Source organism: Astatotilapia calliptera, chromosome 18 (genome assembly GCF_900246225.1).
Source record: "Astatotilapia calliptera chromosome 18, fAstCal1.2, whole genome shotgun sequence".
In the NCBI taxonomy this organism is placed as follows: Eukaryota; Metazoa; Chordata; class Actinopteri; order Cichliformes; family Cichlidae; genus Astatotilapia; species Astatotilapia calliptera.
In genome coordinates, this window is record NC_039319.1 from 20,975,670 (window position 1) to 21,000,532 (window position 24,863).

Genomic DNA, 24,863 nt, shown 5'->3' on the forward strand with positions numbered 1-24,863 from the left:
TCAGCTTCTTTATGTGTACGTGTGAGTTGTACAAACGACCCGTTGCTTTTTTCTTCTTTTTTTTTTTTTTTAAAGTGTTTTATTAGAAAACAAAATGCAACAGAGCAATAACCGAAACACAACACAAGCAGGGCTCAAGTGTGTTTTGTAAAAATTACCCTTTGCGGACCGCATTTGAGAGGATTAAAACGCTCTCAGGACGTCTACACGTGATCACGGACAGAACTGTTCTGCTTTAGCTGAGCCACATGGCCTTCATGTTAAGTGTTGAACTTCAACCATTTGTGTACAGAGGCATATCAGACAAATTTTAAGAGTAACCACATGTGGTCTTTTGCACAGGCTGAAAGTAATTACAGTCATTTTTCATGAATCGTGTAATCTACATGGCGATAGTATAGCACTGAAGGCATCCGGCCCAGCAGGAAGTCCAACTCTGCCCGTGTGCAGCGTGTAGACAGCCTTGGAAATTATGTACAAACCCCCATCTTTCTGGGACAACAAAACAAATCAAAACAAAAAATAGAAAATTAAAATGCCTTTTTTTTTTCCACTTTCCAGAATTCAAGTGAAGACTAACGATGGTCTAATGGGGAGTGAAATAGCGGAAAAACATAAAGCAACATCAGCCATAGACGACAAATCCAAATGTCCGATGTGCAACTGTTCCTTCTTTTTAGCACAAGTGACAGAGCAGACAGCCGAATATAGAAAAAGAGGAGGAAAAACACAAGTAATATTGCTGCAAGGCAGCATTTACTCGATGCTCGGACTGCTTCTATGTCTACTATGGTCATTGCTGGACTCTCGCTGATGGTGGCTCCTCTCTTTGCTGCGACTGCGTTTGTGAGAGCGCTGTTCTCCATCTCTCTCCCTGTCCCTCTCCCTGCTGTGGCTGCGCTCCCGTTTCCTGCTCTTCTCCTCTGCCCCACTTTTGTGTCTCCTCTCTCTGCTTCGACTCCGGCTGGACCTTTTGGCCTTCCTCTCGTCCCTGTGCCTTTCCCTATCGTCCTTGTGCCTGCGGTCGTCAGTCTCTCCCCTGCTCTTCTTATCCCTGGACCTCTCCCTCTCAGTGCCTCTGTCTTTATGGTGATCCCTGTCCTTCCTCCTGCTCCTGTCATCCCCGCCGTCCCTTTCCTTCTCCTTGCGCTCGCTCCTACGGTCCCGGCTACCGCTGTGGCTTCTCTTGCGCTCTCGGTTTCTGTCCGCGCTACGGGAGCGTCGCCTTTCCCTGTCCCCTCTGTCCCCCCTCTCCCTGTCTCGGTCCCTGCCTTCCCTCTCCTTCCTCTGCCGGTCACGCTCTCTCTCCAGCTCTCGATCAAAGCTGGGCCCGTGGCGCTCTCTCTCGCGATGGTGGCTCCTGCTCCTGGACCGTTTGGGCGACCTACGGGGGCTCGGTGTCCGCCTGGGTGTCCTGGAAACAGCGACAGAATCATCTTAGAACCATTTACTTCAAAAACAAAACCACACGAGCACAATTCCAAACTCTTACGTTTTAACATTTAACTGACACACAACTTTTTTTTAAAAAGACTGGTATTTTTAGTCATGGCAGAGTTCAGATATTTGAAACTGATATACAGATGAGGATGTTTCATATGCAGAATACGTAGCCTTATTTATAGTGCAGTGTCTGTTTCCATGGGCATGTCAGCATTAGCAAAGGCTGATGTCACCGACAGTAGTGGTAAACAAAGTTATCTGAGATGGTGAGATCATTATGGGGTGTCAGAGGAGACCTCCCCATTTCCCAGTACACATATATTGCTTGGACCCCAGCAAAATACCCTCCACATACCGTATACATATTCTTAAGATTTAAATAATATGACCTATTCTAACTTTATTGTGCATATCGGATTTTTTTTTTTTGGCAACATGGATTCTTTAAAACACACAACACACACTGTTCTGGCAAGTCAGACACACACAAGGACAGACTAATGAAATCTAAATGCCCCACTAAATATCAAAGGAGCTCCTTCAGTCCTGTGGCAGTTCAGTTATGCAATCCTTCTTTCTTCTAAATCCACAATTTTTTTATATCTGATGTGTCCATTCAGACTACAAATATACCATGAACATCTTTAATACCTATCCCTTGGTTTTTTCATAACCCAATAATGTCCCTTTATTGTTGATTATGCACATGCATGACTGGTCTATACAAAGTTAAAGGTAAGAGACTGTTCTACCTGTTTAACAGAGGTTTGCATGTTTTCTGTTACTTTTAGCCATTTAATTAACAAACGTGTCTCGTGTATTTTGAGCTTATATAACATTTCATGATCAAAGTCCTTGTGGAAAGCAAAAACCTCCTTTGTGAACATTACAATTTTTATATGTAGTTAATTTTGACAATTTATACTGTTAAAATGCTTTTATTAGTAATTGGCATTAAAGAGAGAAATAATAAGAAAGACGTTTTCTTTTTCTTTAGTTATAAAAAAAAAAAAAAAAAACAACCTAAGGGGCAGAAAAATAAGTTAACATGAAAACAAGTCAACAGCTCACACACTGCAGGACTTAAATCTGTCCCGTTTATTGCTCCATGAAAGCTATAACCTGCCGAGAAGTCTACAGCTCAGTAGAAACACTTAGTTTGAATCACTGCCGTTACCTGGAGCGCCGGCGTTCTCCTTGCCTTCCCGACTCTGCAAACCCGTCCTCGTCCTCTTGCGTCTCCTTCTGAGGTACCTTCCGTGGCCTTGCCTTTATTTGCTGGTCAATAACTTTTTGCACAGGCACTGGGATACGGGGGAACAGTGTGGAAAACCACTCCAGTTTGGTCAGGAAGGAGCGCAGCATCTCTCCAATGGTCATCACACAACCACCTCCTGCTTTTACGTCGAGCTCCTAAAACCAAATGGTGGGGGGAAATAAAGCAAGAAAAAGAAAAAAAACTCAGTTAGCACACAAATTTAGTACATTGACAAATATATATTTTTTTTCCAATCTTGCCTCACATCGAAAAGCAATTTGTGATGACCAAGCACTGAACCTTCACCTCTGTTCATCTAGCTTAATCTCTCATCAAAGACCAAAAACCAATCAAATGTGCCTGGCCTTACTTATTAATAGTGGACACACAGCTCTGAATATCTTAAAAGTCTGGTCTCACCTAACCTGTCTGTTATTTCCTTGTGTCTGTATTTACAGAGTGAGCTTTAATTATGCAGCAAAAGTCAGTACATTTATACGACGCAATGCCCATCCTTCATATCCTTGACAGCATCTTCAAAAAAGTGCTAATGTTTAACTATAAACTATAACTTTAACTTAAATATGAAGGAAAGAAAGAGTGAAACATTGGGGCACACTGTCATTGTGCTAAAGGGAAAAAAGAGAAAGAAGCTTTAGCTTCCTTCTTCAATCTCCCAAAAGCATAATGAACGCTCAAAGAGAATAAAAATTGCCCACAGTGTAAGCACAGATTGGAGCAGGTAGGTAAGTGCACACCATTTGAATAGTTATCAATTTTATATGGTAGAGAACAGCCACTTTGCACTCACGCAAACCAACAGTGCTGAGATACAATATCCAATTCACCTGCTGCACAATGGGCATCTAAAGAAAAAAACAGGGGAATTAACCAGTTGGGTAGAATTTCAGAATTATTCAATTCAAATATAATGCAAAAGAACATCAGAGGAGGCCTGGTTGCACAGCCTGGGATAAAATTAGATTTCACCTAAATATGAAAATAATTAACGTAAGCAAATATTTTACATGCATTAAATAACACAGTGTTTATTTCTTGCCAGTGTTCCAATTGCGGTTTATCCCAAATGTAGTTTTGTGCAACAAGTCCTTACAAAAGCTTGTCAGAAAACAGAGGGCATGCCTTAAAATTACAGTGACTAAAAGATTTACTCGGCATCACGTGTGGTACTTACCCCGATAAAAATCAGCAGCAGAGCAGTGAGCAAAAGTAACCTAGCTACTCAGGTTTAGAGGACAAAAACTGGGGACAATTAAGCCAAATGAAGGCAAAGGTGAAAAATCAGCTATGAGCATCACAAGGGGGTGGGTGGGGGAGTACAGCTTTTTATGAGTGACGTTCAACTGTGCATTTCAAGGAGAAGGAGAAAGAAACATGAAATTATTACCCGAGGTGACATACCTCCTCATCATCCAGGAAGCCGTCATACCATTCAAACAAATCTGTTGGGGGCTGAGTGTATCTGAGACAGGAAAGGGAGCACAAGCACAGAAGTTTAGCGTTTTGAGCTAATCTTTTACAGGAGCAACATGCTTTACACATTTGAGGTAATTATTTAAACAAAACATTGCCTAGTCATATTGCTTCACTAACTTATTTAAAAATTTTATTAAGATTTTAATTACTAATGCTCATGATGGTCTAAAACAAAAACAAAACAAAAACTTTACATCACTCCATCTCAAACCATCACAGCCATTCTGCTCGATCATCTCCGATTTGCATATAAAGTAACCTTTGTTAGCTTTATTCGTGTAAACAAGCACATCTTTATTTTTATTAATAGTCTATAATCCCACTTCCAACATGTTTTGTGTACTTGTGAACATGTAAACCTCAAAAACTGTTACAGTTAAAAGCATTATATTTTTACAAATAAATTGTAACTACATGGAAACATATCTGAATAATGTCCAGTTTACCTATGAGAAAAATTCAAAATAGATTGTCCATATTTCAGCAAACACTAATAAATAAATTCACACTGCAAAATACAATTTTTGAGTATTATATACTTGTAGTTCACAATAATGCAAAAGAAACTTGCAGAATACTTTATAACATCAAATTCTTAAAATGTACTTTCCTTTTTAGGACTCTTGTTATTACAAGTTGTACCAAAAAATTACTGGAATATTGTTATTCTAATTATAACTTAAATGTGTATAATATAGTTTTCATTTAATTATACATTTCCATATTTTGGATTATACTATTTTTAGGCAAACTGGAGATGGTCAAAGAAAACTTTTCTAAACAATATGATGATTTAAATTGCAATGATGTATCTACGGATCATTAGGGCCATGTTAAGGAAAAAAAGTTTTGATATTAAAGCCGAAATACTATTGTTGAGATTAAAGTCTAATGTTGATGAGTTAGTGAAATGGTTTTAGTTACAAGGAAAAATATTATCTTTTGGCACATAAACAGTGTGTTGATAAGTTTAAGAATGCTGAGGAGAAGGTGCAGGCAACAACACACACAAACTTGGAAAAGTTGGTCAGATTTGTGCAAAGATGCAAGGATATCCATGGTTATGTTATATCACAAGACACAATAAGACAGCTGATCAAGTTGTCTCACTAACTCATCCAAACAAAAGGCATGGGAGCTGGGGCAGTTGTTTGGCTTGAAACCACAACTGTAATGTCTACATTTCGACTTTAATCTCAAAATGAGCTCGATTTTTTATGTCGTCCTAAATCTCAGTCATACTCATCTGTCCTCTGAAATAAGAAAAAAAATTGTAGTGAGTTATAACACATACCTTATATACATGAAACCAAGGGCTCGGATGTACGGAGAGTCTGTGTGTGTAATCAGGCCCATGAGCTGTTTGCGAGTCAGCTTGAGAGTAAACAGTTTGTATAGAAGACAGAAAGCAGTAGAAACAATCCCACCCGTGCCTACTCCGCGTACCTAGCGAAAGAAGACAAGTTTAAATCAAAACTTTAATTTGCAACATTGCCACAAAACTATTAAACTCACCAGTGGAAGTGCAGTGAATTATAGCTTATGTAATGGTGCACAACTGATTTCACCAGTTTACAGATCAGATTAAGTGACTTTATCAAGCAGCCATCCTTCATCCTGGCACAGAAAAAGGGGAAAGGTGGGGAGTACAAAAAGCACGTACTTCTCACTTACCCCTCCGCACATTCCAGTCTGGCCTGCAGTCTTTCTGCTTCCTTTTTCCCAGGGCTCAATGTGAGTCACCTGCAGGCACACAGACAAACACAAACCGCTTGAAAAAAAACAACCCCACACACACCAATCAACTCTATGACTTCAAGGGATTATCAAAACAACGACAGAGATTTACTTTCCTAATATTTCTTTAACATATGCCCAATCAACGGGTCTCAAACTCAAGTGGAGTAGTTCTAACGTTAACGACGGAAGGCAATTAAGGTCACTTTAATTGATATAATAATGTTAATAATCTCTTTAACTAACAGTAATTCAAAGTTATACGCATACTGTGCTGTACAACACGACAACACCAGCTTCCCTCGCCTGCATTGGGAATTATTATATAAACCCTGCCCTCCCCGCTGCGCTTATTACTTTACGACAGTTGTACACTGCTACAACCCTGCTAGCTAAACTGGACGTGGTTACCTAACCTAGCATGCGGGTTAGCATCAGCAGATGTTATTGTTATCGTTACCTTGAAATAGATTTCGTCCACAACTTCATGGTAGGTCTTTAGCTCATAAAGCTGTACTTTGAAATACGGCGAAGACAGCACGTTGGTAAGAATCATTGGGTTAAGGTTCATAGTCTTTTCGTTGCCCCACAGGGGCAGTACGTTTCCATGTTTTCCAGATGTAGGCTTGCTAACGGCCTGCGTTGGTAGCTGGTTTCCGACGGTAGCCATGTTAGCTGAATCCACCACCGCTATGCTTTCTTTAATTTTTGCGTATATCCGGCTACAGATCCATCAACATTAGGTAGTGAACTGTCGACCGTTAATAAATTTGCCTGTTTAATCCTCGGTGAAATGTAGTTAAATTGATGATAATAACTTCCCGCCGTCGGTGTAGCTAAAGTACTGCGAGGTGGAACCGGAAGTGTGACGATTGTGGTGCACTGCTGCTGTCCTGAGACGTTGATACGTCAGCGCGTTTAACTTTTAAAATAAAAGCATGCAAGCTCGCAGGAATGGTTTAAGTTATATTTGACAGGTCAAACAAATGCGGTTTTAAAAGATGTGGTTTTACAATTATATCCAGGTATAACTAATTCAAAACACGTAAGCTTTCTGTTGGTATTCGTGTGAATGTCGTTAGCGAATTCTTATTTTGAAAAGGCTTTCCCCAAACCGGAAGCAGCATCGTCAATTTTTTTTTTTTATATTTTTCTTTTTTAAAATATCTATGGTTTTGGCGTGCACATTTCAAGAATTTAGACACAAAATCCAGTTATTCCAAACATCGAGGTTTCTCTTTCAGTGTTTACTTTCATTTTTAATTATTTTGTTGAAATGTGGCTGTCTTTCACACTCGTCTGCACTAGGATTTAGAAATGAAGCACAAATACTAGATAGAAACTTTCCAGAATTAAAATTTTTATTTAAAAAAAAAAAAAAGTTGACAATAAATGCAGGAAAATGTCAACAAACTGACTGAGTGTATATACAGTTAATCTCTATAAACTGATATGTGCATGTGATGATAACCAGCGGGTTGTCAGAATGACATACTGATACAGATGCTGTAAAAAGATGTATATTTGGCAGCACAATATACATTAAGCATTGTACATCTTTAATTTGGTAAAACAAATTTGTGACTAAAAAAAAATATTACTAGTATTATTATTGTTATTATTATGATTCTGATTAACTTAACATCCACACACAATTAACTGTATTAATGTCAATATTTTCAATGCTGTAACCCTTCATCACAACCAGATGAAGAAAGGTGTTCATTTGTATTGAGCATGAATTATTAAAATAAAATCTTACTATAACCACAATAAATAACCAACCAACCAACCAACTATAACCATTGTCAGTTTTATAATACTTAGATTTTACATAGGTAGAGGTGTGCAATTGTCTGGAATCTACATTTAGATAAAATCCTTTTCACAGATGTCAAAAGTTTACCTTTCTTGCAGAAAACACCTGTTAAAAAAATGAGAGAGAGGAAAAAAACCCTCTTTAATCCACAGTCATATGCCATATTTCTTCCACAACCCTCTTTTGTTTTTGCAGCTTAAATACCAAAACCAAAACAAACTCACTGACAGACATTTTGGCTTGTCACTTCAAGTGAATTAAAAAAAAAAAAAAATCACAGCTGTACCAAAGACATCTAACGGACATGTGGGATTATTTTAAGCATTTTTTTTTAAATGAAAACCCCAGCATGAAAATGCCACTAAGTGGGGTAAGCAGAAGACTTACAGTATGTCTTACTTTTTCCAAAGAGGACAAGAAGATCAGTGCACCAATTATCTCAGTCTGCAAAACGTTTCAATAACGTGGCCTTCAGCTCCACTTCCTGAACACTAGGGGGCTGTCCTGGCTAAGCTGCACATCAGCTGGAGAGTGATTGCATAAGAGAAATTAGATCTCCCTTGGAATGAGATGGTGCAAGTTCTGATGGTAAAGCCACTGTTCAATCCTTTGGCCTCTGCATCAGAATAATACAGCACCCTTTGTGGGGACACGTGCTTTCCAAAGCCTAGCGCTTGATGACCACCTGCTCAAAGGCTCCAATTGCGACCCTGAAAGAGAATGCCGCAGTTTGTTACAGGACAGGAAAACACACACAATATAAGGATCGCCATCTGATCTGGCAGATCTGATTTTTATCATGAAAATGTGCCCCTTAAGTATAGAACATGAAGACCAGTTACACAGAGTATAAAGCAGATACACAGAGTCCTTATCAGAACCCTTATTTAGCCTTCTTCTAATTGCCCATATTTATAGTAAATGTTTGGTGTCTGGTGTCTTGCACCCCCAACCCATGGTTACATAATCAAACCCACCTCATGTGCTGGCTTCCCAAAGCTGTACTTCCTCCAGGACCAACAAACAAGCTGAGCCCCTCCTCTGCAGCAACACAAACACAAACACACATTAGAAATAAGAAAAATGAAAATCAGCTCCTATAGTCAGGGCTTAAAAAAATGCCCCACTTGTTTTAAGGTTAAATCAACCAATAAATGAGTTTTAGGCAAGCAAGATCTTTTCAGGAACAGAGGTAGGTAGTTTATACTTGAGGATGCATTTCCACACAAAAATGTGTGCAACATTTGTCTCAATAAACAGGGAGACTCATCCTTTCTTAATCTCAACACAACAAACAACTCTTCTCTCTCTAAGACTTTGTAACAGGGTAGCTATCCAGATGTGAGTTTAAACCACACCTCATGGAATTACTGTGATAAGTTATGCAATTCTTCATGAAAGATGAATCATCTTTGGCAAGATTGGTTTAAGGACTTGGATTAACCCCTAGAGACATTACACTGTTGCGACACCTCAAAGTAACTTGATCCCATCTGCAACATGGTGGGAAATGTTCCACACCAAGATCAGGAGTACACACCCTCTGCACTGGAGTCCAAGAATCCGTGGCTGAAATCCTGGCTCTGGAGGATTTTCTCAATTATATCATCTGCATCCACTCTGGTCGCATCGACTCTTTTCAGCTGATTCTCCACAGAGTTCTGCTTGACTGGGTGTCTAACAAGGGAAGAGAAACATGGGTCAGTATTGCAAATACAGGGTTCAAACACCAAGAAAAAAAATGTCATTTATAAATTAGGAAATACTATACATTGTCATCAGGTTAAATAGAGCATGGAAATAATGTAATAGTGGTCAAAAGACCACCATCTTATCAATAGCATACTATTCCAAGGTCAGAGTAACTGTCTGTATCACCTTTGAGCCTTTAAATGTATTGCAGGGCTGTCAAACGTATGATGATAAGTTGCTGGGACTGGGGGAGTAGTCTTATTCTCCTTCTCTCCTCTCTCCACCTGCTGATCACTGTGTTCAAGGATGCTGCCGATGCCCGTAGAGGCAGAACCTCCTGACCCGCTCCGCCGATGGCTCAGATCTGTTAAACTGGAGTTGTTTGAGCTGTAACCTACAGCATGTGAGGGGGAAAAACCCATATAGTAAATAAATATGAGAACATTTCCAATGATTAAAGTGAATAAATGTGTGTCACAGTATTTCTACCTGAAATTTTTGACAGCTGACTTGCATAGCTGGGTGTTCGAGAGTGACCAAATGTTACCAGCTCCTCTGGCACTGATACAGACTTTCCTGGAGTCCCTGTTAAAAAAAAAGTGATGTATTCAGTAAATTATAATAAATTGCAGTAAATTAAATAGAAATCAGACATTTTTTATAGCTTTGCTATCATAATTGACAAAACATAACAAAACATAACAAAACATGATAAAACGTAAATGCAGCTACTGCTATCCAGTGTCATGATTAAGGAATATTGATTTCATATTCGACCCCATTACAGTCTCCCAAAAAATATCTGTGTTTCTGTAAGAAACTGACCAGTAATATTAAAGGGTATTTGCCATAAGCTACATATACGTACCAGAGACTGAGTGTGATATGTGCATGTCTCCTCCTTTCCTCCCCTCAAGTAGACCCTCTGCATTTGCCTGTGGGATCCCCAGAGTCATGGCTGTAGATGGGGGACTAAAGGGAACACAGGTTTTGGTTAACTTCATTAAAACTTATGTAAACAAAGCTTCCCTACATCAGACCTTTTGGCTTATTGTGGCATGGAAACCACAGCTGGTTACTGAATTGATAATTCACGACTAGGTGAGCTTGCCGGGTTGCTCACTGATTCAACTGTGACACCTTTTGCTACAGCTGGAACAGCTGTCGCTGGTGTTGTGCTATCATAGACACCTACTATAGCTGGAAATAACACATAAGTGGTTTCTGAATACTTTTGGGTAAGCGTTTCTATGCAAGTGTGTCTGTGGTGGGCAGATATTCTGCCACAACTGTATAAAGTGCATGTTTTACGTATGTAGATGACATTAAAATGAAGGGCAAATTCAAAAACACATGCAGCCAGAAAGCATGTTGGCTTCACAGCTGGTGTGTCCCTACTGGAATCAGCTGGTGCTTTTACTGCCAAGTCAAAATATCAACCATCCATGTAAACACACTTTCTGTGTAGCTTTGACGATAATATTCAAACACATTTACTCATAAACAACTGGCTGTTTGATCACACTGGTTAGTATTAGTTATAAGCAAGTTATGAGCAACCTCTAGTTTGACAAACAACAAAAGGCACAGTAACGTGAGTTCTACAAAGTGTGAAAAAAAGAGCATCCTTTCTCCTCCGCTTTGTAAATCCTACACACACACACACACACACACAATGAGTAACACTCTGTGGGTGGGTGACTAAGCTCTAGACATCTCCAGGGCAACAGCTTGTGTGTTATTACACTAAGCATGAGCTGAAACAGGAAAGAAATATCAAGAAAGGCAGCTTAATGTTTGCACATGGTACAGTCTTTGCCAGGAGTGCGACGTTACATCACATCATTTGCGACAAACCTGTTCTACATAAAGCTTCTGATCACATATCAGCCATTGGTCACTCTTAAGGTTGGGCAGCTCAATGTTTTGGGTGAGGCATCATTAGCTCTCAGATAAGACAACAATAAGGCCTTACCTACAAAGTACTTTGCCATTACTTCTCTGGATCTCATTACTGATAACATGTGTAAGGGTGTCACTTTAGGACAGACAGGAAGTCAAGAAAGCACTTCCTCTGAGGTTAGAAGCAGACGTTTATACCTCAGGAGCAGACTTTCGTTGCAACCACAAATGTAAAGCTTTGCAGTTAGGCATGCAAACCAAATTGAGTATTTATCAAAATTAAATAAATAAATAAATATATATATATATTAAAAAAAAGATAATTTAAGAATTTCTTAGTTGCACGTGTGAGATGTTAGGTTGAAGAAGCACTCTTACGTTTTAAAACAGGGATCTCCAGACATAAGCTGTGTGGTGATGACAACCTGTGACAGAGACAAGAGCAACAGGATTGGCAGCTTTAGAAAGGAATACAAAGGCATACAGCTTTCTGCTTTCTAGTTTGGTTTCACACGGTATCTTTTAAGTGTGGTTAATATAATAAGATTTTCTTATTTTGCCCCTGGAGGAACACATATATTTTAACCTCATTCCCACAGTGCAGGTAGTTTACAAGTCACAAGCTCAGACATGTCTTGTCTCAGCTTTCAGGGCGCTCACTTTTTCCCCAATGTATGTCACACATTCAGCTTCCTCACATATATATGTGTTCTTGTCTATTGAGAAATTCACTTAGTTTTCTTAATGTGAACAGACAAACAAGAGTGAACTACTGAACTGTGACAACACATGACCAGTGTGATAGATACTCTTAAGGTCCCTTTCCATCTTATTTATTGTTGTTTTAAAGCTGTGTGTCTTGCATCATTGTCATACCTTGAGAATTGAGTTATCTTGTCTGGTGTTCTTTGTGTCATATCCCTCCAGGAGACAGCGTCGTACTGTGCTGCCAGACCCAGCAAACTCAGACAGGTTCAAGTCAGCAAAGCCCAGCTGTGCAGAGTGAAAAGTGACAACTCAACAAGTTTGAACTGATTAGAAGTCAGCTGACATACCTTAAATATAGATTTATTTATTTTATTTTTTACAAAGGATCACGAGATTTAAGTCCTACAAACACAGAAATTCAATGCAGGTCTAGTTATGGGAAACAATGTAACCTGCATGAGTTGGGATCTTGGAAACTTGAGAAATAAGATTGCTTAATTCTTTAACTCCTCATTGGAGTTATTGGTTAACATGTCAGTCTTTTTTTTCCCCCCAATCAGTGACCAAAGCCAGAAACTGCAAGCTATTAAAAAAAAAAAAAATTCTCAGGGCATCTGAAGGACGCCTCGTTATCATCGTTATCTTAGAAAGGTTTGATAAGACTTGTTATTAAGCAGATTTCTTTCCACCACAACAATTCTACACACTTTAGAAGAAAAGTGTTACCTTTGCGTATGTTTTTCCACCCTTCAATTCCTGAAATGACAAAAAAGTGATATCACATCATTTGCCTGTTTATTTACTATTCCTTGCCTCTATAAGTTTTTGCAGGACAACTAAAGTCCGTGAACAACAATGAACTGCTGTGTTGAAGTTACAACAGTTCTTCTAACCTTATGTAAATAGACACTCAAGTCTCTGTTCACTGCATGAACTATGGCTATGGAACAACTCACACTGTGCATTCTAAATTGTGTCAGCAAAACAGAAACAAAGGGTTTTGTACCTTGCGCACCGACACACGGCACACACAGGGGTCTAGCACACCCGTCCCAGCGTTGGCACTCATCTTACACATGAAAGAGAATTTCTTCTTCCAGCGCACACAGTTGGCTTGGACAGGCTCCCTGTAAGACAAGTGGATTTAATCACTAGTGGACATACAGATATATCACAGTATCTTAATAGCTTCCAAATGTGTGGAGAAGAAAGGATTAGCACTTATTCAAGCAGTAAACAAGCTCCTTTTATGCTTCCGCAATTCTCAAACTGGTGTGCTGCATATAAAGTTTATAGTTATTGCTAATTTCCAACCCTTGTCCTTCGTTGTCTATCAGATGATGTCTTGAGATAACTCATCCTCAGCAAATATTTAACTGCAATAGTCTGATATTGAGTAACAAACATGCGTATCAATTTAGCACATTCTTTTATGTTAGGAAATGTCACAGTTTTATTTTTGTATGCAGGTTTTCAAGAAGTATAATGAGATGCTTCTAAATAGTTTTTATACTGTCCTTCTAAAAGCAGCTCTCAAAACCACAAAAGTAGCCAGGTAGTTTTTTGGGCAGTAGAATAAAACAGAACACATCTTTATTGTTGTTCCACATGTGCAATGAAACTGAATGCAATCCTATCATTGCAGACTCTCTATCTATCTATCTATCTATCTATCTATCTATCTATCTATCTATCTATCTATCTATCTATCTTCCAAAAAGGAAAGTTATGGTTTGGACAAGTTATTATCGAGCAATTACATCTACAATCACTGAGACACAAAAGCTCCATGCACAGGATCACCAGTCAAAACCTGAAAAATCAGCCAAATAAATAAATGATAGCTAAAACTTTTACAAACTTTGGGAACAAAGTTGTTTTATTGTTGTTGTTTTTTTAAGGTATGTATGGGTGGGTGGACGGACGGACGGACGGACAGACAGACAGACAGAGTGTTTGCAGGTTATTTGCAAAGGAAGCAGGAAATAAAAAGCAGTGGTTGAGGCAGGATAAACTTAAGAATACCGTGTTTACACAATAGTTTAGGGAGAGTTACCATAGCAAAGTAATGAGGGCCAGCGCTTCCGACTCCGTTTTTCCAGAGTGACTCATTAAAGTAACGTACAGTAAAAAACAGCGTCCCAGGAGACTATGACCTAGCATGCGCCTTTGAATTGAAAAAACAACAATCTGTTCTGGGGCTTCTCACTGCCATAAATTAGGGACACGTGATTACTGTAGATTTGTATTTTTTTTTTAATCATTAGAAAAACAATGAATGAAAGTATAACTTTAAATATTTGTTTCAACCAGAGTCAGTGTTATATTAAACAAACAAACACCCCAATGTTAACCATTATTGTTAATATCCCAACCGGTGGTCTCACTGTTCCACTACACAATTAACAGCAGTTGTTGCTTAGCAATTGCTTAGATAAACTTTACAAATATGGGTTAGATTTTTAAAAAAGTATCTGTCTCTTGAAACGACGAACGAGAGTCTCTGTGTTCGTTTTAATGCGTTAAATCACTCTGCTGGTCTTTTCTGTTGCCTCCTTACATACAGGTCTTCAACTGTCGTTGAGGTAAGTTTAAGTTGTTTAAGTTAGCGAACAGCTGGTGTTGAGTTAGCTAAACGTCAGCTACGAATACAGCGGAATGCTGTAGGCACCGAAGAAGCAACCACGACGCAATAAATGCAAACAGATGTCAAAAATAAGCTGAATTTGGGCCTGACTGATGAAAGTCTTCCCAAACAACTAGTGACCTGTTGCTATAAATAGCTAAATTAAATTATAAGAAAAATCTTACCGGGAGGACTCTTCAGCAAAACCTCCATCCAGTAGTCTGACTTTACAAAATAAAACTCCGTTGACAATGGGAACCGACGACAATTCCTCCAAGTCGAAGTCCACCTTAAATTTAAATCTCTTTTTCTTCATAAGAATAAACGACATGATGTGAGACTGTGCAGCGCAAGTATCCGGGTGAAACTGTGGAGGTGGTAGACAGCCGAACACTTTCTCCGAGCTGTCTCTGCTGCTCACTCAGCTGTCGCTGCTCTGCAGACACGACTCAAAGTTCAAATCTCTTCCTTCCCACCCACTGAAACACAATATTAATGACGCCAGGGAAATTCCGCGGTGTGATTGGACAGCTAGGTTAAAGGGGAAAAAAAGAAATGCCGACAGCCCGAATTTAACGTGTGTAGGTGGGTATTGGTACAGTTGTTACAGTGTGGCTGAAACTCACTGGGGCAACACCAGCAACACCTCTTGTGGGGGGTCAGCACTGACCATAAAAGACAAAACAGAAGGTGGCATGTGACAAAAGGAGGAAATGCAAAACAAGATGGTTTAAAGTTGAGTTGTCCGCAGTTAGCACTATTAAAATGTAAACGTTGTTAATAAATGCATGGAACAATGTCATCTCAGACTGTATACGGTTTAACCTGACCTGACCTTTATCTTATCTTATCTTTCTATCAGTAGTGAGCAAAGTGATCATTACAGAAGTAATTGCTAGCTGAGGACAAAAATAATAATAAAAAATGATAACATTTACTTTCACAAAAAAGGTTTGGAAAACCTGAATAAAGTTATGCGAAAAGGTTTTTACAGATGTGGTGCTGTTCATTATGGCTATACATCCCCAATTTGTTCTCATCTGTCCAAAGGATATTAGTCCAGATATCGCGTGGTTTGCTCTGAGGCAGTTTTGCAAACCTAAACTGTGGTGTGATGTTCTTCTTATTTCTTTAAGCATCACATGTTGTGGCTTTGGGCTGAATTTGCTTGGGCATCCACTCCTGGGAAGACTGAACGCTTCAAATCAGCAAACTGCCAAAATCCCTGCTTTTAAAGAGGTGCTCATACTTCCTGATCAATTAATAAACCTGGTTGTTACTTAATCGCTTAATTACCCTGAAATAAGGAAGGATTTGCTTTGTTTTTAGCATGACTACATGCAGTCCGGTGAAATCTTTGTTTTTCACATGACTTTACATTCTATAATAAAATCAGCTAAATAAAGTAGACTACCTTAACAAGATAAAATAGAACAACGTGCAAACAGGATGTGATATGAGAGATGAAAGAATTATCTTAATAAAATTTAAATTGAATGCGTTCAGTTGCTTTACTGAAAAATAAAAATATATAAAAACAACACATGGGAAAAGTACCAGATAGCACATTATGGCTGTGAGCAGCTTTAATCTTCTAGCTTATGGTGGAGATGTTTGAATCTACTAAAAGACTGATGGATAAAAGTTTTTTTTCTTTATCTAAAACATAGCCTCATTTGTCAGTAATGTAGACGTGCGGACACTTTTGGGTGTCATCCATGGGAATGGCAGGAAGTATCCAACTTGTGGTTAGACGTGACTTTTATACCGTTCACAAAATAAACCAGAAGTCGCTCAAATTTAAGCAATCCTGAGCTGATGCATAACCAGTCAACAGGCTGAAACAGCAGTTATCAGCACATATAGTATAGGCTACTCTACACTCGTAAAAATAAAGGTGTCAACTGGAACCAAAAGTGGTTCTTTAGACTGATACCATAGAAGAACCTTTTTAATGCCACAAAGAACCTTTCAAGCAATAGTTCTTTGAAGAACCATTTCTTTCAGTAGTTCACTGAAGAACCTTTAAAGGTGCCCCAAAGAACCATTAAGAAATGGTTTAAATGGTTTCTCAAAGAACCTTTTTTAAAATGGTTCTTTGAAGAACATTTAAAAACTATCATTTTTCTGAGAATGTGCACCTTTCAGAGACATTATAGTTTTGCCTTTTTATTTACTTTTTAAAATGCTTTGGTTTTCAGTCCAATTTACTTTCAGTTATTTTCCAAAGTGGATTTGATTGTTCATATTTAAGCTTAGTTTGCCTGTCTTTTTGTTTGCTATAGTACAGAAACATTTATCAAGGGTACGATTTAAAAGTGTAGAACAAATATTACAACACAAAGGCTGTCGTGTCAGGGACTGCTTGATTGTTCAGTTCGTTTTTGCTTTTTTTTATAAAGTTGGGGGTTTCTTTTGTTTTTGTTTTGTTTTGTTTTTTTGTTTTTTGTTTTTTTTTTTGGGGGGGGGGGGGTAATTCAAGTTGACTGAAATCTGGTTTAGTTACCTATAATAACCTCAGTGTGTTATGCATACAGTTTAGTATTACCCCGTTGCTGTTTCTGTGCAGTGAAACGTCGCCCTCTGCTGGAGAGGAGCGGTGCTGCGCTGTACTCACACGTCCTGTTACATGAAAAGATTAAATGTCCTCTGTTATGCACTCTCACATGTCACATGGGCAAACGATGATTAACTTCGGTTTTAAAATCATAAGCCGGATTATGCATATGGTCCCTCCGTGAGTTTTTTTTTTTTTTTCTCCACCGCTTTCATATGCTGCCATGTTTCCCGCTTTTCCGTAAAAAACTCTGTGTAGTTACGTAGCCTATACTGCTCCGCCCACAGATCACTGCAGTTCCCCCGAAACGCTCCGGAGCGCACCTTTGCATAGGGCAGGCTGCAGAATAACCCGAGTAAAAGCCCGATTTGTCACTGCCTACGACGAGTTCGCATGTGGATTTTGCATTGGATTTATGGGTGATTTTCAGTATGGCTTGCTAATTTGACTCCGACTGCAGGACGGCTCAGGTCTGGACCCAGTTTGCACATTAGCTCTACAATGTATCAGACGTTACGGACGTTACTGTCAAATGCCCGGTGCTGGGATACCGACAGTGAGAGGTCGTACCAGGACCTGTTTGAAAGGCTCGATACCAACAAAGATGGGAAGGTGGATGTTGCTGAATTACGAGAGGGCCTCAAGGCAATGGGCATATTCCGCCAGGGTGCTGCACAGGTAAATATCAGTCTGCTGAGGGAGAGGACTCACACAGAGATATGAGTTTCAAGTCCTGGCCTGCTCGTTTTGCATGCATTTCCGTAGTAATGTGACACTTAACAGCCTGTGTGTGTGTGTGTGTGTGTGTGTGTGTGTGTGTGTTTTAGAGACAGAGAGTGAGACACTGTGAATATAAATGAAGAGACACTTACACTATATCTCTACCTTACAGAAAATAGTGTCATCTGGTGACCAAAATAAAGACGGGTGCCTGGACTTCAACGAGTTTACCAAGTATCTGAAGGAGCACGAGAAGAAGCTGTGGCTGACGTTTAAGAGCCTGGACAAAAATGATGATGGTAGGGAGAGGAGGGAGGTTGCAAGAAATAAATGAACGCTCTGCTTTAGTCACATGGCTTTCCAGTGAATGTTTACACAGTCACATACTGCAGCTTGTTTCACTGGAGTGTTTATGTGTCAGGGCGCATCGATTCCTCAGAGATCCAGCAGTCTCTTGCAGAGCTGGGCATAGGTGTCAGCGGAGAGGATGCCCTAAAAATCTTACAGAGGTTTGACCTCCACTTTTTACGCACTGTGACATGTGTCTGGTTACAATGTGTCTGAAGAATAAAATTTAAGATTATGTGAAGTATATGTGATCGGATAGTGTACTTCCATACAATAATCATACATTTCATAGGATAAAAACTTGTGTTTCCTCAGTATGGATATAGATGGAACCATGATGGTTGACTGGAACGAGTGGAGGGAACACTTCCTGTTATGCCCTGCTCACAACCTGGAAGAGATTATACGCTACTGGAAACACTCCTCAGTATGTATCATATAAAATCACTCACATATACTGTCTGTATCACAGACAAGTGCTTTTAGTGGACGTACACACACAGAGGCAGTTGCTGTGAAGCGAATCACATGCTGTGTAGTCCTCTCGTGCTAGCTTTATAGATTTCCTCTGCAGTTCACACAAGGCAGCAGCTTTGGAAGTGGTGACCTGGGCAAGATAATTAGGTCATAGCAGCACACTCTCCCCCCCCCCCCCCCCCCCCCAGCTCACTCCTCCACCTCTTGCTAGTGCTAAGAAAGACATCTTTGATTGCTCTAGTACTTGTTCAGCGCAAGATTTTAGCCACGAGCCAAACAGTGCCTGTCCTTCACAGAGCTTGTATCTGAATTTTCAGAAGTCTTTTTCAGGCAGAACTGCATTGTCATACAGGAAACGTGCCCTACAGATGACCGCAGCAAGTCCAAGAACCTTTGCCTTTCCCCTTAGCTTTGCATTAGACTGCCAGTAGAGTGTGTTTTTAACTAATGATGTGTTCCATTTATCTCAGAAGTCAGATATCAGAGCTGGGTGTCTCTACCGAACTGAGCGTGCTCCAGTATTAAAGTAGGAAAAGAGGGAAAACAGGATTTGTTGTGCTTCTTAGCAAGGTAGAGCCATGTATCCATCACTGGCAATACTTATAAACCGTGCTGCAGGACATTCATGGATGGAGTCTGGTCAGTGCTCTGTGAGTGGCTCATTTAGGGAGCTATACAACATTGATAGTACAGGTTAGAAGTTGTACAGCTTTACTGTGTTTTCGTATACTGCTGCCATGTTGGATTGTTAATTCAGGTTTGGTGGGGCTGCACTGACATCTTGAGTTGTAAGTCCAACTTGAGGCGGCGTTACAGTTGAAAATTCCCACTTGGCACTCTAAGTTTGACTTTCAGCTTCAAATAGAGCTCACAGTAGTGCTTTAAGCTTTGGGGAAAACGCTGCATATACTAGATAAGGGTTTATTCAGCTCGGTAGTTATTCTAGTGAAAGGACAAGGAGCTCAAATCATTCTTTGGCTCAAAGGGTTTCAGCTTTTCCTCACTGCATATCCTTTTTTACAACCCTTTTAAATGATTTACACATCTAAAATAGTGGTGGTTGTTGTTTTTTTTATAATGTTTTCATCTTTTGGCTGACAGCTCGTGTTGAAGATTTTGTAAATGTTGCCTTCTGGTTACAATATAACTGCTTCTGCATCACTGACCTCAAAAAGGAGAAGTTGTTGTTTTTGACCTTGTACATTTGAAACCACACAAAGAAACCCTTAGGTGGCACAACCCTTCAGTGAAAGAGTCATTATCAAAGGCAAAGAAATTCACCTATAAGGCATTTTATAATGTGTATTACACATAAAGAGAAATACTAATAAGAGTCTGTGTTTGTATCTACAGTATTATCCCGTCTGCTCACAGACATGCAGTCAGAAGAAAAATAAGGGTTTCACAGGACTCTATGCAGTCTTGTGAAAACAATGTCATTGGACAGATGAGACCAAGCTGGAGATGTTTGGCCATAATGCACATCAATATATTTAAAGCTGTGAAAACCAAACTCAGCATATCAGCACAAACGCCTCATAACAGCTGCCAGCACAGAGGAGGAAGTACCATGCAGCCACTGAGTACGAACCCCTCTGTCTAATTAAGTATTCTAGAGTCAAATATGAGGCCATCTGTCTTGCAGAATGAACAGAATGGCTGAAAAAGAAAAGAATCAAGGTTTCAACCTGAAATCCTGGGGTGGGACCTTAAGAGAGCTGTGCCTGCAAACCTCAATGAAGTGAAGCAATGTTTTAAATAAGAATTCATCCACATTGATGCAAAAGACTGATAAAAATGATCATACTTAACGTTATTGTTGCTAAAAATGGTTCTGGACTGCTTAGAGTCCTGTGAGAGCTTTCTTTTTCCCATGACTGTAAATCAGATGTGCCAGGGTTCATGAATTTGGTCTCGCTGAGTAAATCTGCTTATGTAATCACTAGGTTCTGGACATAGGTGACAGTCTTGCAATCCCAGATGAATTCACAGAGGAAGAGAAGAGCACAGGTGGCTGGTGGAAGCAGCTTGTTGCAGGTGCTGTGGCAGGGGCTGTTTCTCGTACCGGTACTGCCCCACTGGACCGAGTGAAAGTCTTCATGCAGGTGACAAATATGACAGAAGTGGAACAAATAGATGGATAAATAGATGTCTGTGACCATGTTTTACTTAAAGCATATATTTGCACTGCAGGTTCATTCTTCAAAGGCCAACCGGATAAGTCTGCTAGGGGGCTTTAAGCAAATGATTGCAGAAGGAGGTGTGACTTCGCTGTGGAGGGGAAATGGAATAAATGTTTTAAAGATTGCACCCGAGACGGCGATTAAGTTCATGGCTTATGAACAAGTAAGGAACCATACCGCTGAAATGTGAATTTTTTTTTTTAAATACTTCTGTTTGCAGCTATTAAATGTAGTAACAAATATTGTGGCTTTTTACGTTTTCTGCTACAGTATAAGAGGTTGTTATCATCAGAAGGAGCGAAGATTGAGACCCACCAGAGGTTTCTGGCTGGCTCTCTGGCTGGGGCCACAGCACAGACAACAATCTACCCAATGGAGGTAACAAGATCTGTGATGCTGCGTCACTGGATGTGGTAACACCTCCTCTCCACGCAAACCAACCGAATCTGACCTCTTTTGTATTTTTTATGCATTGCTTCTCTCTTAGGTATTAAAGACGCGGTTGACGCTTAGGAAAACTGGCCAGTATGCAGGAATGTTTGATTGTGCCAAGAAGATCCTGAGGAAGGAGGGCGTCAAAGCTTTCTACAAGGGCTACGTACCAAACTCACTGGGCATCCTTCCCTACGCTGGGATAGACCTGGCTGTTTATGAGGTATGCTGGCTTTGTGACGCATGGATATTTCACCATGGATTGCACTTCAGTTAATTAGATCATTTATATGCGCACTAAACCAATCCATCGTGCAGAGTTGCATTAAATTAAATGAGAGAAAGTTTTGTGTTATGCTGATTTTGCACATTAGCTGAATTCTCATTTCTCTTATCATAACTCTCTAGACTCTAAAGAACACTTGGTTGGCACATTACGCCACTGAGTCAGCCAACCCTGGAGTGCTGGTGTTGCTGGGCTGTGGAACCATCTCTAGTACCTGTGGCCAGCTGGCAAGCTATCCACTCGCACTTGTGCGCACTCGGATGCAAGCACAAGGTAAACACAGCCTGATATTTGAAAATAGTAATGACATAACTAGGTAGCCCCTTCGTAGCATAATAATAGCACAATATTTTTCAAGGTGGGCGGGTTGCATTTGATGGTGTAAAGGTTCTGTAAAAGTGATCCATATTTTCTGTAAATATATACTTGTGTTACAGCCCACGTAATGTAAAGGGGCTCCATCTGAAAAAGGGCATTCCTCTTTAATGTTGTTCACTTTGAGATGAAAGTTGTTTTTTGAGTGTAACATTTAGACAGGGTCATGGTCTCACAAACTGACAAATCAGTGCTATATGAGTAAAGAAACGAATAGACAAAAATGTTGGCTGCTATTGGCCATTTTATTAGTTACATGTTGCTGTTATCAGGTTGGATTCTTCTTGGTATAGATTCAGCAAGGTGCTGGAAACATTCCCCAGAGACAATCCTTGGTTCATACTGGCATCCACAATGTGACTCTCCTCTTAGATTGAAATCTGGTGATTGTGGAGGCCATCTGAGGAACAGTGAACTCATTGTCATGTTCAAAATCTCAGTTTGAGATGGTTTGAGTTTTGTGATATGAGGTTTTATCCTGTTGGAATTAACCATCAGAAGATGGTACACTGTGGTCATAGAGGGATGGGCGTGATTAGCAACAATACTAAGGTAGGCTGCTGTGCTTGAACAATGCTCAGTTGGTACTAAGTAAGGTGCCAAATTGGTACTTTTGAAACGGTGCCGGTGCTGGAATCGGTGCTTTTTAATCTGTAGCTCTGCTCTAAAAGAACGTACGTACCTGGGCCCGCCTACTATCCTTGGAAAGGTAAAATGATTGGCTGGAATCCAAAGTGTATGACATCTCAGGAAAAAAAAAAGCACCGAAATGTGCGCTGCTTTTCGGTCTGGTTACTACCGTTTATGTCAGAACCGGTGCCATAATGGCACAGGGTATCGGTACCCATCCCTAGTACTAAGGGACCCCACATGTGCTAAAAAAAAAAAAGTATTTCTTCCACCATTACACTGCCAGCAGCCTGAACTGTTTGATACAAGACAGGATGGATCCATGCTTACATGTTATCTAACATCAACAAGGCATTTTCACCAAGAGAACTGGCACTCGTTGGATGTTTTCTCTTTCTAACTATTCTCTATAAACCCTAGAGACGACTGTGTGGGAAAATCCCAGCAGATCAATAGTTTCTGAAATGGTCAGACCAGCCTGTCTGACAAAAACAACCAGCCACAATCAAAGTCACTTAAACGATTCTCAGTTTGAACTTTAGCAGGTCGTCCTGACCATGGCTACATGTCTAAATATGTTGAGTTGCTGTTATGTGACTGGCTAATTACATATTTGCATTAAGTCAGTTGGGCAGATGTACCTAACAAAGTGGCCAGTGAGTTTATTTTTTGCTTTTTAATTGGTTCTCTAACATAGCTAATATTTCTTTGCAGCATCTCTGGAACCATCAAACCAGCCTTCTATGAGTTCTCTGATGAAGAAGATTGTAGCCAAAGATGGTGTTTTTGGACTCTACCGGGGCATCCTGCCGAACTTCATGAAAGTCATTCCTGCAGTCAGCATTAGCTACGTGGTTTATGAGTATATGAAGAGTGGCTTAGGGATCTCCAAATGATACTGCAAAAAAAGGTTTACTTAATATGTCAGACTTGAAAATGCCTGAAATAATTCCAAAAAGACAGACGGCAATCAAGCATACAGTGCATGTTTTAAGAGCCGTCTGCCAGTAGTTAAAGCATTAATAATTTGTGGTATGCATGCTCAAATGTTTTTTTTCTTACTGTAAAACATACCATTCTTCCTCCATTTACTTGCGTTATTTACACACAAAAAGACAGTTCTGGAAAAACACTAAAACGTGTTAAGTATAATGGCTCATTTCATTTATGCCACGGATATTCCTTTAAACTGTGATGAAACAAATACGCGACATAGCGTTGTGCGTTTCCTTTGTTTGAAAAATGACGCTATGTCAGCTGAACCTTTCACATGTCTATGCACTGTATACATGATTTTGTAAACACCTGCCCTAAGTGACAGCGGTTCCAAACAAACTGTTCTCCAATCAGCAGCTGTCCACTAAAAATAGCTGGCTTGGACAAACGAATACTTGTTAACACTGGAACAGTGTGTGAATGAAGACACACATCTTGTGCAATGTGAAAACCACCGATCTCTCTGTTTGATAACGATTTAAATGTGCCTTATGTGTGTGTAAATCTGATGATAACATCAGAAGACGTGTTTTATAACTATACAAATTACTGTATATATGTTTCCAGTTATGCTTATTTATGGGATTTAACGATGAAAAATACTTGCAAGAAGCATATGTTTGTCATGTTTCAATCCTCATTTCAACCTAGTACATACGCACAACACATTCCTGCTACAGTTAACATTCATTCATTTGTTTCATACTCTTTCACACAGCCAAGTGGATGGAGTTTAGATGTAGCATGCATGATAACAATCTTCTGTGTTTAGTTTATGTGACATTTTCTGAGCTTGAAACTAGTCTTGATTTATTAGCTGTTGAAACTTGGTCCTTCCAGGGAGGCTTGAATGCTGATATTGCCTCCTCAGTAATGTAAGGATCACTGATTGGAAACTCGGTCTGATGTGTTGAAATCTTTGCCAAGTGGTCAATAAAGACAAAAACTGTGGATTTGTTTCCACACAGAACATAAACTTTGTGTTGGTGTCAGTAAGGAACTTCCATCCGGTTAGCATCTATGATGAAGGAGATGAAACAGAAATACAAAAACTGAGAATATTTTTGCATCAGCTTTGTATTTTTGATTGAAATTTCTGGGTGCATTTTTTTTCCATAACAAATTAAATCCTCCAAAATTAGGAGGGAAGGGAAAATGTGTACAGTTGAATTTTGGA

General features: G+C 39.7%; 3 protein-coding genes across 4 annotated transcripts; 1 reads left to right on the forward strand and 2 right to left on the reverse strand.

Moving 5' to 3' along the window:
• Positions 1-124: 124 nt before the first annotated feature.
• Positions 125-6,834, reverse strand: prpf38b (pre-mRNA processing factor 38B). The gene is made up of 6 exons (XM_026150147.1): positions 6,396-6,834; positions 5,873-5,941; positions 5,493-5,644; positions 4,124-4,184; positions 2,621-2,856; positions 125-1,414 (listed from the first exon to the last, which is right to left on the reverse strand). Exons 1-6 carry the CDS (start codon positions 6,603-6,605, stop codon positions 757-759), a joined length of 1,386 nt encoding a protein of 461 aa, XP_026005932.1. The 5' UTR covers positions 6,606-6,834; the 3' UTR covers positions 125-756.
• Positions 6,835-7,275: 441 nt separating this feature from the next.
• LOC113010734 (protein FAM102B-like) lies at positions 7,276-15,340 on the reverse strand. The gene is made up of 11 exons (XM_026149936.1): positions 14,868-15,340; positions 13,063-13,183; positions 12,783-12,812; positions 12,225-12,341; positions 11,727-11,773; positions 10,315-10,418; positions 9,936-10,031; positions 9,633-9,840; positions 9,295-9,431; positions 8,732-8,795; positions 7,276-8,464 (listed from the first exon to the last, which is right to left on the reverse strand). The coding sequence occupies exons 1-11, from the start codon at positions 15,011-15,013 to the stop codon at positions 8,422-8,424; spliced, it is 1,113 nt and encodes a 370-aa protein (XP_026005721.1). The 5' UTR covers positions 15,014-15,340; the 3' UTR covers positions 7,276-8,421.
• On the forward strand, positions 14,582-24,662 carry LOC113010733 (calcium-binding mitochondrial carrier protein SCaMC-1-like). 2 transcript variants are annotated; one of them, XM_026149933.1, is made up of 11 exons: positions 14,582-14,641; positions 17,527-17,917; positions 18,132-18,258; positions 18,381-18,468; positions 18,623-18,734; positions 20,731-20,889; positions 20,978-21,130; positions 21,238-21,345; positions 21,455-21,622; positions 21,808-21,958; positions 23,405-24,662. In XM_026149933.1, exons 2-11 carry the CDS (start codon positions 17,741-17,743, stop codon positions 23,584-23,586), a joined length of 1,425 nt encoding a protein of 474 aa, XP_026005718.1. In that variant the 5' UTR covers positions 14,582-14,641; positions 17,527-17,740; the 3' UTR covers positions 23,587-24,662. The 2 variants fall into 2 exon arrangements, with proteins under 2 accessions (XP_026005718.1, XP_026005720.1); XM_026149935.1 differs by having other exon boundaries at positions 17,700-17,917.
• The last annotated feature ends 201 nt before the right edge of the window (positions 24,663-24,863 follow it).